The sequence below is a fragment of the Ranitomeya imitator genome, chromosome 3 (assembly GCF_032444005.1).
Source record: "Ranitomeya imitator isolate aRanImi1 chromosome 3, aRanImi1.pri, whole genome shotgun sequence".
Lineage (NCBI taxonomy): Eukaryota > Metazoa > Chordata > Amphibia > Anura > Dendrobatidae > Ranitomeya > Ranitomeya imitator.
In genome coordinates, this window is record NC_091284.1 from 837,916,269 (window position 1) to 837,929,032 (window position 12,764).

General features: G+C 44.7%; 1 protein-coding gene across 2 annotated transcripts in view; it reads left to right on the forward strand.

The window, feature by feature from the left end:
• The window catches only part of LOC138671407 (ecto-ADP-ribosyltransferase 5-like), a 52,795-nt gene extending 40,643 nt beyond the window's left edge, over window positions 1-12,152 (forward strand). For both annotated transcript variants that reach the window (XM_069759551.1, XM_069759552.1), the window contains exons 3-7: window positions 2,020-2,719; window positions 5,049-5,081; window positions 10,303-10,530; window positions 10,618-10,752; window positions 11,788-12,152. In XM_069759551.1, the coding sequence (XP_069615652.1) occupies window positions 2,020-2,719; window positions 5,049-5,081; window positions 10,303-10,530; window positions 10,618-10,752; window positions 11,788-11,870 (1,179 nt within the window). In that variant the 3' untranslated portion in view covers window positions 11,871-12,152. The remainder of the gene's footprint in view (window positions 1-2,019; window positions 2,720-5,048; window positions 5,082-10,302; window positions 10,531-10,617; window positions 10,753-11,787) is intronic.
• The last annotated feature ends 612 nt before the right edge of the window (window positions 12,153-12,764 follow it).

A 12,764-nucleotide genomic window follows, 5' to 3' on the forward strand; every position in this document is an offset into this window, starting at 1 on the left:
TCAGGATATTGCCAGAGGTCGGTACACGGAGCAGCAGTATAGTTGGGAGGATAAGCAGGTAATGTAGTCAGGATATAGCCAGAGGTCGGTACATGGAGCAGCAGTGTAGTTGGGAAGATAAGCAGGTAATGTAGTCAGGATATAGCCAGAGGTTGGTACACGGAGCAGCAGTATAGTTGGGAGGATAAGCAGGTAATGTAGTCAGGATATAGCCAGAGGTCAGTACATGGAGCAGCAGTATAGTTGGGCGGATAAGCAGATAATGGAGTCATGATATAGCCAGAGGTCGGTACTTGGAGCAGCAGTATAGTTGGGAGGATAAGCAGGTAATGTAGTCAGGATATAGCCAGAGGTCGGTACATGGAGCAGCAGTGTAGTTGGGAAGATAAGCAGGTAATGTAGTCAGGATATAGCCAGAGGTTGGTACACGGAGCAGCAGTATAGTTGGGAGGATAAGCAGGTAATGTAGTCAGGATATAGCCAGAGGTCAGTACACGGAGCAGCAGTATAGTTGGGCAGATAAGCAGATAATGTAGTCATGATATATCCAGAGGTCAGTACACGGAGCAGCAGTATAGTTGGGAGGATAAGCAGGTAATGTAGTCAGGATATAGCCAGAGGTCGGTACACGGAGCAGCAGTATAGTTGGGAGGATAAGCAGGTAATGTAGTCAGGATATATCCTGAGGTCGGTACACGGAGCAGCAGTGTAGTTGGGAGGATAAGCAGGTAATGTGGTCAGGATATAGCCAGTGGTTGGTACATGGAGCAGCAGAGTAGTTGGGAGGATAAGCAGGAATCTTAGTCAGAATATAGCCAGAGATCGGTACAACTACACGCCTTTACTGTGTACCACCAGGTGAGCACAGTTCTCTCATAATTGATTGGAAACAATCCTGGGGATAAGACCCTATTTGCGCTTTTTTTGTCTCCTACCTTTCTATACTAGGCTTAAACACTGACATGCAGCGCGCTTTGAGGTATGTCTCAGTTCACACTGCCCGCATTCTCCACCATATGTAGTGCAGCGGAATCCACGCTGTGCAATGATGAGGCAATGACCCAGGAAAAAAGGTTCAAAGTAAAGTCTCTTTTAATATTCAGTGTACTCACAAACAGAACATAACTTGGATCCTCCGGATTGCAGATGGTAAAACAAAGATAGTCCACGACCGGTTGCCATGGGCGACTCCACTGCCGTGTACGCTGAGGGTGCCAGGCCTTTTGGCTCCGCTTGGCCCTGTGTTGCTTCACGCAGGTAGTGCTCTGCAGAGTTGACTGCTCTGCCTGCTTGCAAGATCAAAACTGACACACCCAACCCTCTGCTGCAGGGGTTTTTACAATAACCTGTGGCCATAGGTCACATGGAAAACCAAGCGACCCTCGCATATAACACCAGTCACTGCCTCACAAGACGAATATCTTCTACCTTATCAGGGCAAAGCAGGGGATCAGATTTGATCACATGAGAGACTGCTGCTCTAAAGGGAAACATTTCTTCTTGTGGACAGTGCCAACCAGTGTAAGGAGACTTATAGACCACGCAAACACAAAACATGCATCTGCACATGGAATGTCTGGTTTGGATTCTTATTCTAAGTCATGTGGCAAACATTGTTAAAGGGTTAAAGGGTCATCATTGACTAATAAGATTGCTACATCCAGTAGGTGGCGAGAGAGATCAAATTATTTTCCTTCTGAAGAGACAATTTGCATATTGAAATTTCCAGAGTAGCATAGCATGGCCCATAGTCTCCTTACACTGGCTCGGCACTCTCTGCAAGGTGAAATGTTCCCGCTTAGACATCCCCATATGTACCTAAGGAAACTTATAGAGATAAAAAGTGATCATTAATGATGATTGATGGGATTTAGATTTCTCTTTTGTTCATTCTCTTTGCATTTTGTTAATTAATTTAAAAAAAAGTAAAGCGTTTGCCCAGCGCTGCACGCAGTGTTATGTTCTCTGGGGCGCCATTGGAAATGCTCTGGTTAACTCTTCTATTTTCTTCCAATCTAGGTTTACAGTGAAACCTATGTCATGACGCAAGACCCCAATGTATTTGATGACCAATACATTGGCTGCTCTGACCAACTCCTGAAGAAGGTCATGCCAAAGGTGCTTCAGAAAGAGAAGGAAAATGTGCAATTTAAGGAAGCCTGGACAATTGCCACTGAGTGGTGGTACGATGTCAAAAATGAGCTGGATATTCCGGAAGGGTTTGAGGATGAGTATGGGATAGCGCTGCTGACTTTCTCCAACAAGTATCCAGCAGGAAACCCCATATACCAGCAGCTGAATGGGAACCTCACCATAGCGGGAGCCTCCACGACAGAGTACATGGAGAAGTTCCACTTCAAAGCCCTTCACTTCTATCTAACAAGAGCTTTACAGATACTAAAACCCAACTGTGAGGAAACCTACACAACCTACAGAGGAAGTCCTCACTCCAAGGACATAAAGCTGCTATTCAAGTTCGGCACATTCACCTCGTCCTCTTTGAACCTTGAGGCCGCTCAGGTCTTCGGCACTGAGTCGCTATTTCAGATCACATCTTGTTTTGGTGCCAAAATTGGTAAATTCTCCTTTTATTCCCTGAAAGACGAAGTTCTGATTCCTCCAACAGAAAAGTTTCTGTCTCTTACGAAACAGAATTCACTCCACATTCTGAAAAGTACCGGAGAGATGTGCAGCTACTTCAACTGCGCCTATCTAAAAAGTAAATGTCCGTCCATCTGTTAAGGGTGATGTCCAGAGAGGAAAGAACCATGAAAAGATTCCCCTTCCTTGTAGAATATTCCTCCCTTATGACAGGGTCACGGTCAATCGAGTTCGTGGTGTATCAAGATCAAACACAGGCATCCACTCTCCGGAAAATCTTCATTTTATTAGAAAAGTGGAAATACAGAACAACAACTCCCAACATTTTACCCAACGCGATTCAACTCCCAACATTTTATTCAATGCAATTCAACTCCCAACATTTTATCCAACGCGAATCAACTCCCAACATTTTATTCAATGCAATTCAACTCTCAATATTTTATTCAATGCAATTCAACTCCCAACATTTTATTCAATGCAATTCAACTCCCATCATTTTATTTAATGCAATTCAACTCCCAACATTTTATCCAACACAACTCAACTCCCAACATTTTATCCAACGCAATTCAACTCCCAACATTTTATTCAACGCGATTCAACTCCCAACATTTTATCCAACACAACTCAACTCCCAACATTTTATCCAACGCGATTCAACTCCCAACATTTTATCCAACGCAATTCAACTCCCAACATTTTATCCAACGCGATTCAACTCCCAACATTTTATCCAACACAATTCAACTCTCAACATTTTATCCAACGTGATTCAACTCCCAACATTTTTTCCAATGCAATTCAACTCTCAACATTTTATCCAATGCGATTCAACTCTCAACATTTTATCCAACGCGATTCAACTCCCAACATTTTATCCAACGCGATTCAACTCCCAACATTTTATCCAACGCGATTCAACTCCCAGCATTTTATCCAACACAATTCAACTCTAAACATTTTATCCAACGCGATTCAACTTCCAACATTTTATTTAATGCAATTCAACTCCCAACATTTTATTCAATGCAATTCAACTCCCAACATTTTATCCAACACAACTCAACTCCCAACATTTTATCCAACGCAATTCAACTCCCAACATTTTATCAAACGCGATTCAACTCCCAACATTTTATCCAACGCGATTCAACTCCCAACATTTTATCCAACACAATTCAACTCTAAACATTTTATCCAACGCGATTCAACTTCCAACATTTTATTTAATGCAATTCAACTCCCAACATTTTATTCAATGCAATTCAACTCCCAACATTTTATCCAACACAACTCAACTCCCAACATTTTATCCAACGCAATTCAACTCTCAACATTTTATCCAACGTGATTCAACTCCCAACATTTTTTCCAATGCAATTCAACTCTCAACATTTTATCCAACGTGATTCAACTCCCAACATTTTATCCAACACAATTCAACTCTCAACATTTTATCCAACACGATTCAACTCCCAACATTTTATCCAACACAATTCAACTCCCAACATTTTATCCAACGCGATTCAACTCCCAACATTTTTTCCAACGCTTTTTAACTCCCAACTGAGGTTAACAAGACGAATTGAGGAGGTGGCCGGAAACATCGATTATTGAGCTGAGAGGCATTTTGGATTTCTTCTGAGCACACGGCTTTCCTGCCTCATCTAAACTAATAGTGAAACATTGTTGCAATGTCACCTCTTTTACTTCTATGTTTTATATCAGACATTCTTCTGTTTCTATGATACATTGTACCATGTTACTAATATATTGTGGGGCCATGTTCTGGATCAGCCTCTCCTGAAGACCTGCGGTCTATGTTAATGTTGGCACGATGAAGACCCAAAGGTTGAAAAATGTGGAGGTTCAGTGTTGAGAGTTGTTTTTTTGCATTGATGTCTTTTTACTGCTGTGATGGCAGAGAGGGAACTTCTGTTATTGAGCCATAAATGTCCTTTTGATTTGCCAATGTCAGAACTTTGGAAATCCAAGCGATCAGGTTTCCAAAAGATACCGATAAATCTGTTTCAAGAGGAGATAAGAGAGAGGGCGACACAAGAGCCTGACCACGCTGGGACAGTGACCTTTGTATTTGGGGACACAAGACATTAAATACTTTCCTTAGGGTGGGTGGAGTGTGAATGCCCCCAATAAGCCGCTCACCTAAAATAGTCCAGAGGAACGTAACGAGCGTCCAGATATTAGTCTGTATTTTTGTTGCACCTCTTCTAATGATCGCGGACCATTATGGGCCATTTCTACAAAGCTGAAGAACACGACCAGTGTCTGTCTGATGCCTTCGTTTCCAATGACTTCGATAAGGATGAATGGACCGGACTAATCCCAGGACTGTGGAGCCCGAGGTCGATCTCTGGGTTGGTTTTGGAGTCAGACACAATTATAACAAAAGTTGTACATTTACATTTTTTTTTAACTTTCAGGTGAAAAGAGAAAATCCCCTTTATGCCACTCAGGTAAGAAAAACTTTAAAGGAGTCTGTGGGGTAATAACTTAATATGGGCTGTCAATGCTTTAATAATGGAGGGCTGGGGGGGGGCTCGTGATTAGGACAAGCCTTCATTCAGACAGATCCCTGCGGTCAAATAAACAGGGGCCAATAAACAACTAAAAGCATAAAGAAACATTATAACTAGTGATGATCAAGCACTAAAATGCTCGAGTCCATCGGGTCGGACGCACGGACGGGCTCGAGTAACGAGTATAATGGAAGTCAATGGAAGGCAACTCCGGCATTTTCTGGGCTATGGTGAGTGTGACATGGTCAGACACATCCTGTTAATTTATGAAGGAGGGACTCTGAAACTCACAAAGCCTATGCGAACAATACAAGAACTGCCAAGAAATAGAAGAACGGGGCCTCCGATACCCCTGTATTAGACATAAAGGAGGGATCATACACATTCTGGTCACACTGTCATGTATTGGTCTCCTGGACTCATAAAGGCTATGCACTAAGTGCAACGGCTGCCAAACATTATAAGGAGGGGTTGCGATACACCCTGGAAGACTCACAGGAGGCCTCAGAAAACATTTTTTTCCAATTTTTAAGGCGTAGGACTCCTAGACTGGTAAAACCTATGTACTAAATGCAAGGGCTGAAAAACATTTACTCCTTGTGGGTATATATATATATATAAGAGAACTGTAGAGTTAGGCCTAGTGGGGTCTAGTGACCCTGTTGATCTGGTGGAGCAGGAGGAAAAGGAGGCGGGAGACAAGAAAAAGAAGAAAGTGAACTGTATACCCTTTTCTGGGTGGGGTGAGGTGCATGGAAATACACCAGAAAAAAAGGAACATTAGAATTGGCTTTATGTTCCTCTGCTGTCATCCGGTGCTGTTATCAAGTCTGGGCCAGTCGAGGCCTTGCTCATCTTGATAAGAGTGAGCCTGTCAGCATCTTCAGTTGACAGGCGGATGCATCAGTTATAATACCCCCCCCCTCCGCGGTTCTAAAAACCAGTCCAACAAAATGCTAGCGGCCGGGCAGGCTACGACCTCCAAGGCCTAGAGTGCCAGTTCTTCCATGTGTCCAGCTTGGATATCCAATCGTTGTAAGTCACCGAGGTACAGTCGGTAAGGTACTCCTTCAGCATCTTCCAAACTTTTCCCTTCTTGTCAGAGTACACCACGCATCAGGGCCTGGACGCTGGGAGGGTCTAACAAAATTGTCCCAGACCTTTGATAGTGTTCACCTGGTTATGTTGGACCTGTTGTGTGTCTCCCTCATCTCTTCTCCTTAGTTGCCCAAGGATCTATGACCTCTGCTACCAGCGTTGCCATATGGGAATTTTTGTACTAATTGTTCATCTAGGGTATTCTGGTATTGTACCATTTTATTTGTCTCCCTGCCGCAGAAAGGAGAGATGGAAAACATGGGTCGAGAAGGGTGAAGAACCAGTAATCAGTGTTAGCCAAAATGTGTATCATGTGTGTCACGAATCCACACCGCTGCCAACAATATGTCACGATTCACACCGTGACCGTCACCCCACATCACGGATCGGGATGACTTTAGGCCAACAGACGGCTATCACATGTGCAGGGGGCTTATCTTAGTTATCCCTCCACTCCACAATGTGATGAAAACACACACAAGGCTATTGACCTCTTGTATTACAGCAGGGGCTTATTTTAGTTATCCCACTGCTCTTCAATATACCATAAACTGCAGGGATTTATGGATATCCCGCTTTACAGTTCCACTTGAAACTTGCAGCTCTCTGGCGCCCCCTCACCCTCAGGTCAGACTAGGTAGTGCACCTAGGGTAATTAGTCGCCAGAAAGGCTGCCTGCTATGTAATGGCTATTGGGCACACTGCAGCGACGCGATTAACTACTCCCGCTCAGGCAGGAACAATAATTATCAACGTCGCAGTCGCTACAACGACTCCCAAAGGCACAGCACACGGAATGCTGCCACCAGCTTCGATTAAACGGGTCCGAAGCTAACCCAAAACAGTAGCGTAATTCCCATCAGAAGACTTGGGGTACGTTTTAGAGCAGGAAGAACAAAAACTAGTTATTTATATATTTTACTCCGAAATTAAGGCAGTGTTTATAAAAAGGCATATAAAGATGTTACAATATAAGACAATTGAAAATATGTACAAAATAATTATAAAATAAAGGGGAATAAAGAAGAAAGGTAAAACTCACATATTCTCAGTTCATATCAGGCAAAACCATGCTGGTGGGCGGAGCTTCCCAAATGTCCCAATGCATCAGGAGGTCTGGGTAGAAACAGCCCCTCCGGTAAGATCTCTGCTGAATTCAAACTCAGGCTGGGATAAGGGTAGAGACTTTGAAACCCCCAGGCTCGTGACATCACTAAAAGGGGTAGAGTTAAGATCGCCCTCCCCTTTCCTCAGCTGTAAGTTTTCTCCAACCATTCTTATGATTGTCATATTTTTCGCTGGAGAATCTGGCAGAGTCATAACACACCCCTCATCCATCTTGTATTAAGATTTGCTCTCTATAGATACTAAATTCGGGCTAGTGGGACACACAGTTCCAGAGAAATCCATACTTTACCTGTTGGAACTAGAAGCCCGCGTTTACCGTGGCGGATAGATCCACCGGTGGATGTTAAGAATATGTAATTTTTATTTTCCTAGCCTAAATCGTTGGCCCAATATCTTGCGATAACAGAACAAAGAGCCGCATGGCTTTGAGAAAGCTATCAGGAGGGCAACAAAATTAATAAAGGGGATGGGAGAACTACAATACCCAGATAGATTAGCGAAATTAGGATTATTTAGTCTAGAAAAAAGACGACTGAGGGGCGATCTAATAACCATGTATAAGTATATAAGGGGACAATACAAATATCTCGCTGAGGATCTGTTTATACCAAGGAAGGTGACGGGCACAAGGGGGCATTCTTTGCGTCTGGAGGAGAGAAGGTTTTTCCACCAACATAGAAGAGGATTCTTTACTGTTAGGGCAGTGAGAATCTGGAATTGCTTGCCTGAGGAGGTGGTGATGGCGAACTCAGTCGAGGGGTTCAAGAGAGGCCTGGATGTCTTCCTGGAGCAGAACAATATTGTATCATACAATTAGGTTCTGTAGAAGGACGTAGATCTGGGGATTTATTATGATGGAATATAGGCTGAACTGGATGGACAAATGTCTTTTTTCGGCCTTACTAACTATGTTACTATGTTACTATATGTTACTATCAGACCGGCTCTAGCTGGAGAGAGAATTGTGCTGCTACCAGCGCACCAGACCTTTCTGGCTTGAGGGAAGGGCAGAGCATTGAGAAGAAAGCTCCACTCACACATTGAAACAAAGAGAGCCAGAGAGAGAAAGGGGGGAGGGGTGTTTAGCCCACAGCATGGGCTAGCAGGAGAAACTAATATTTATATTATACATTTTCCTCACAATGTGCTATTCACGGGAAAGGCAGAGGGACATAAAATCAGCCATGTGTGCCAGTCTCCCAACAGGCAAGATTTCCCTGTCCCCACCAAGAGGACAACACTCCATCTCCTACTGGTCTCCATCTGGTGACTGCAGACAGGATCTTATCATGTATCTCTGTATACAGGGAGCTCCCCCTAGTGGTGGCTGCAGACAGGATCTTATCATGTATCTCTGTATACAGGGAGCTCCCCCTAGTGGTGGCTGCAGACAGGATCTTATCATGTATCTCTGTATACAGGGAGCTCCTCCTAGTGGTGGCTGCAGACAGGATCTTATCATGTATCTCTGTATACAGGGAGCTCTCCCTAGTGGTGACTGCAGACAGGATCTTATCATGTATCTCTATATACAGGGAGCTCCCTCTAGTGGTGGCTGCAGACAGAATCTTATCATGTATCTCTGTATACAGGGAGCTCCCTCTAGTGGTGGCTGCAGACAGGATCTTATCATGTATCTCTGTATACAGGGAGCTCCCTCTAGTGGTGGCTGCAGACAGGATCTTATCATGTATCTCTATATACAGGGAGCTCCCCCTAGTGGTGGCTGCAGACAGAATCTTATCATGTATCTCTGTATACAGGGAGCTCCCCCTAGTGGTGGCTTCAGACAGGATCTTATAATGTATCTCTGTATACAGGGAGCTCCCCCTAGTGGTGGCTGCAGACAGAATCTTATCATGTATCTCTGTATACAGGGAGCTCCCCCTAGTGGTGGCTGCAGACAGGATCTTATCATGTATCTCTGTATACAGGGAGCTCCCCCTAGTGGTGGCTGCAGACAGAATCTTACCATGTATCTCTGTATACAGGGAGCTCCCTCTAGTGGTGGCTGCAGACAGGATCTTATCATGTATCTCTGTATACAGGGAGCTCCCCCTAGTGGTGGCTGCAGACAGGATCTCATCATGTATCTCTGTATACAGGGAGCTCCCCCTAGTGGTGGCTGCAAACTGGATCTTATCATGTATCTCTGTATACAGGGAGCTCCCCCTAGTGGTGGCTGCAGACAGGATCTTATCATGTATCTCTATATACAGGGAGCTCCCCCTAGTGGTGGCTACAGACAGGATCTTATCATGTATCTGTATACAGGAAGCTCCCCCTAGTGGTGGCTACAGACAGGATCTTATCATGTATCTCTATACAGGGAGCTCCCCCTAGTGGTGACAGCAGACAGGATCTTATCATGTATCTCTGTATACAGGGAGCTCCCCCTAGTGGTGGCTGCAGACAGAATCTTATCTTGTATCTCTGTATACAGGGAGCTCCCCCTAGTGGTGGCTGCAGACAGGATCTTATCATGTATCTCTGTATACAGGGAGCTCCCCCTAGTGGTGGCTGCAGACAGGATCTTATCATGTATCTCTGTATACAGGGAGCTCCCCCTAGTGGTGGCTGCAGACAGAATCTTATCATGTATCTCTATATACAGGGAGCTCCCCCTAGTGGTGACTGCAGACAGAATCTTATCATGTATCTCTATATACAGGGAGCTCCCTCTAGTGGTGACTGCAGACAGGATCTTATCATGTATCTCTGTATACAGGGAGCTCCCCCTAGTGGTGGCTGCAGACAGGATCTTATCATGTATCTCTGTATACAGGGAGCTCCCCCTAATGGTGGCTATAGATAGGATATTGTCTTGTGCCTTCAGGTTTATTGAGATAATTAGAATAAAATGGTTCTGGTTTGGGAAATATTTTGAATTTCTAGTAAATTGCAATTTTTTTACATTTTTCTTTTTGTGAAGCCACAACTCAAACACTTGAAGACTCAATAGATGGAAGTGAGGCGGTGGATGCATCTGAGAGGGAGCTGGAGCAGAGGATGAGAGTCCTGGAGGAACAGATCAGCCAGAATCACCTGTACTGGGACGAGTATCACACCGACATGGAAGCCATTCTACATCACTTTTCTGATCATGGAAATAAATCCACGCTCTACAACTCTCTAAAGAAACTGGCTGCCCGGATAAAGGGTAACTCTGCCGGCTCTGGTATCACTGTGGGTCACAAAGATTCCAATATCTAGAGATGGTTGCTTTATCTTGTCTTTATCTTCTCAGATCTGAGGGACGTCACTTTCTCTATTGGGAATCAGCTGAAGGTGGTGATGAAGAACGAGGGGAAAGTCATCCGGCTGGTGTCTCTTCATCAGTCACTCTTCGAAGAGATAAAGAAAGATCTGTCAAATCAGCGAGGTAAGAAGCCGGAGCGGAGGATGATATGAGACCTGCCGGTGATATTCAGTCTCACCTTCACGGAATCATAACCAGCATCCATAGTGCTCAGACTTATTAGTGACATGAAGACCGGTGGTCATGATGGCTGGGCAGGAACATTTCTAGCAGCCGGTGTCTAGCTGTGCATTATGTCTGCAGCAGGTCACGACAGCCAGAAGCTCATAACATCCTGAGGCACATCAGATAATAACAGCGCAAATGGGACAACCAGTCATAACAGACAAAGACAAAGCTGATCATAACAACCAGGGGAGAAGCAGGTCTTAACAGCCAGACAGCAGGTTGTAGCCTTCTTAAGGGCAACAGGTCTTAACAGGCAAATAGACTACAGGTCATAACAGCCAGAAGGACAGCAAGTTATTATAACAGCAATAGAAACACCAGTTTATAACAGCCAGAAGGACAGCAGGTTACAACAGCCAGAAGGACGGCAGGTCATAACAGCCAGAAGGACAGCAGGTTACAACAGCCAGAAGGACAGCAGGTCATAACAGCCAGAAGGACAGCAGGTTACAACAGCCAGAAGGACAGCAGCAAATAACATGCTGAGGAACATCAGGTCAGAATAGCTAAAGGGACAGCAGGTAATAATAGCAACTGGGACAAATGTTCATCGCAGCAACTGGCACAACCAGTCATAACAGGCAAAGACAAAGCTGATCATAACAGCCAGAGGAGAAAGCAGGTCTTAACAGCCAGATACAGCAGGTTGTAAGCTTCCCGAGGGGAAACAGGTCTTAACAGGCAAAGAGTCATAACAGCCAGAGGAACAGCAGGTCAGACCGGTCATATGAGCTTTGCTAAATACTAAAGATGCTGGTCATGAAGGGGTGGATAATCCTGCTATCATTCAGTAGTAAATTTGCAGAATCACTTGTTATATTAGTTGTGCTCAGCTCTCCGCGGGGTTCTTGCAGGGTTATGCTGTGATCTTTGGTCATGACGTTCTGCTGAGGTCCCAACCAGAATGATTTTTTCCTCTTTTCTCTGCAGCCTCTCTCCAGTTCCTCTCCACTTGTGTTATTGCGTTTGCCATCACCAGCGCTACTCTTCTGGTCTATAAACTTTGTATGTGAAATCTTTAAACTCTGAGACGATTGTTCAGATATCGGCACCGACCAGCCGACTTCTCCTGCCTCCGATTCCTGTACTTTATGCAGAAGATTAATATTGAAAGAGCTGCCCGGTCCTTCAGCCCCTTCTGCTGGACCTCATCTGACTCCACTGTCCTCTTTTCATTTCTCAGGGTAGTGTCCTGCTAAACATTGTCATCACTGTGTGAAAGGCCATGGCAGTGATGCCCTTAGATTTTTTTGTAAGTCGATGTTATCACATTAATAAAGTTTTTGTAGAATGTCTCTCTTCTTATTGCTATTATTTTTTGCGTCTCTAGAGACCCCTAGGACATTTCCTTCTTTGTCAGGAACATTTAGACCACCAACCTTTTCTTCATATCTGAATAAACCGAGCTCTGGAGACCGCCATGTGAATATGCCGAGCTCTGGAGACCATCATGTGAATATGCCAAGCTCAGAAGACCACCATGTGAATATGCCGAGCTCAGGAGACCACCATGTGAATATGCCGAGCTCTGGAGACCAACATGTAAATATGCCGAGCTCTGGAGACCGCCATGTGAAGATGCCGAGTTAAGGAGACAGCATTGTGAGTATGCCGAGGTCTGGAGACATCCATGTGAATATACCGAGCTCAGGAGACCTCCATGTGAATATACCGAGCTCTGGAGACCGCCATGTGAATATGCCGAGCTCTGGAGACCGCCATGTGAATATGCCGAGCTCTGGAGACCACTATGTGAATATGCCGAGCTCTGGAGAACGCCATGTGAAGATGCCGAGTTCTGGAAACAGCATTGTGAGTATGCCAAGCTCTGGAGACCGCCATGTGAATATGCCGAGCTCTGGAGACAGCATTGTGAGTATGCCGAGCTCTGGAGACCGCCATGTGAA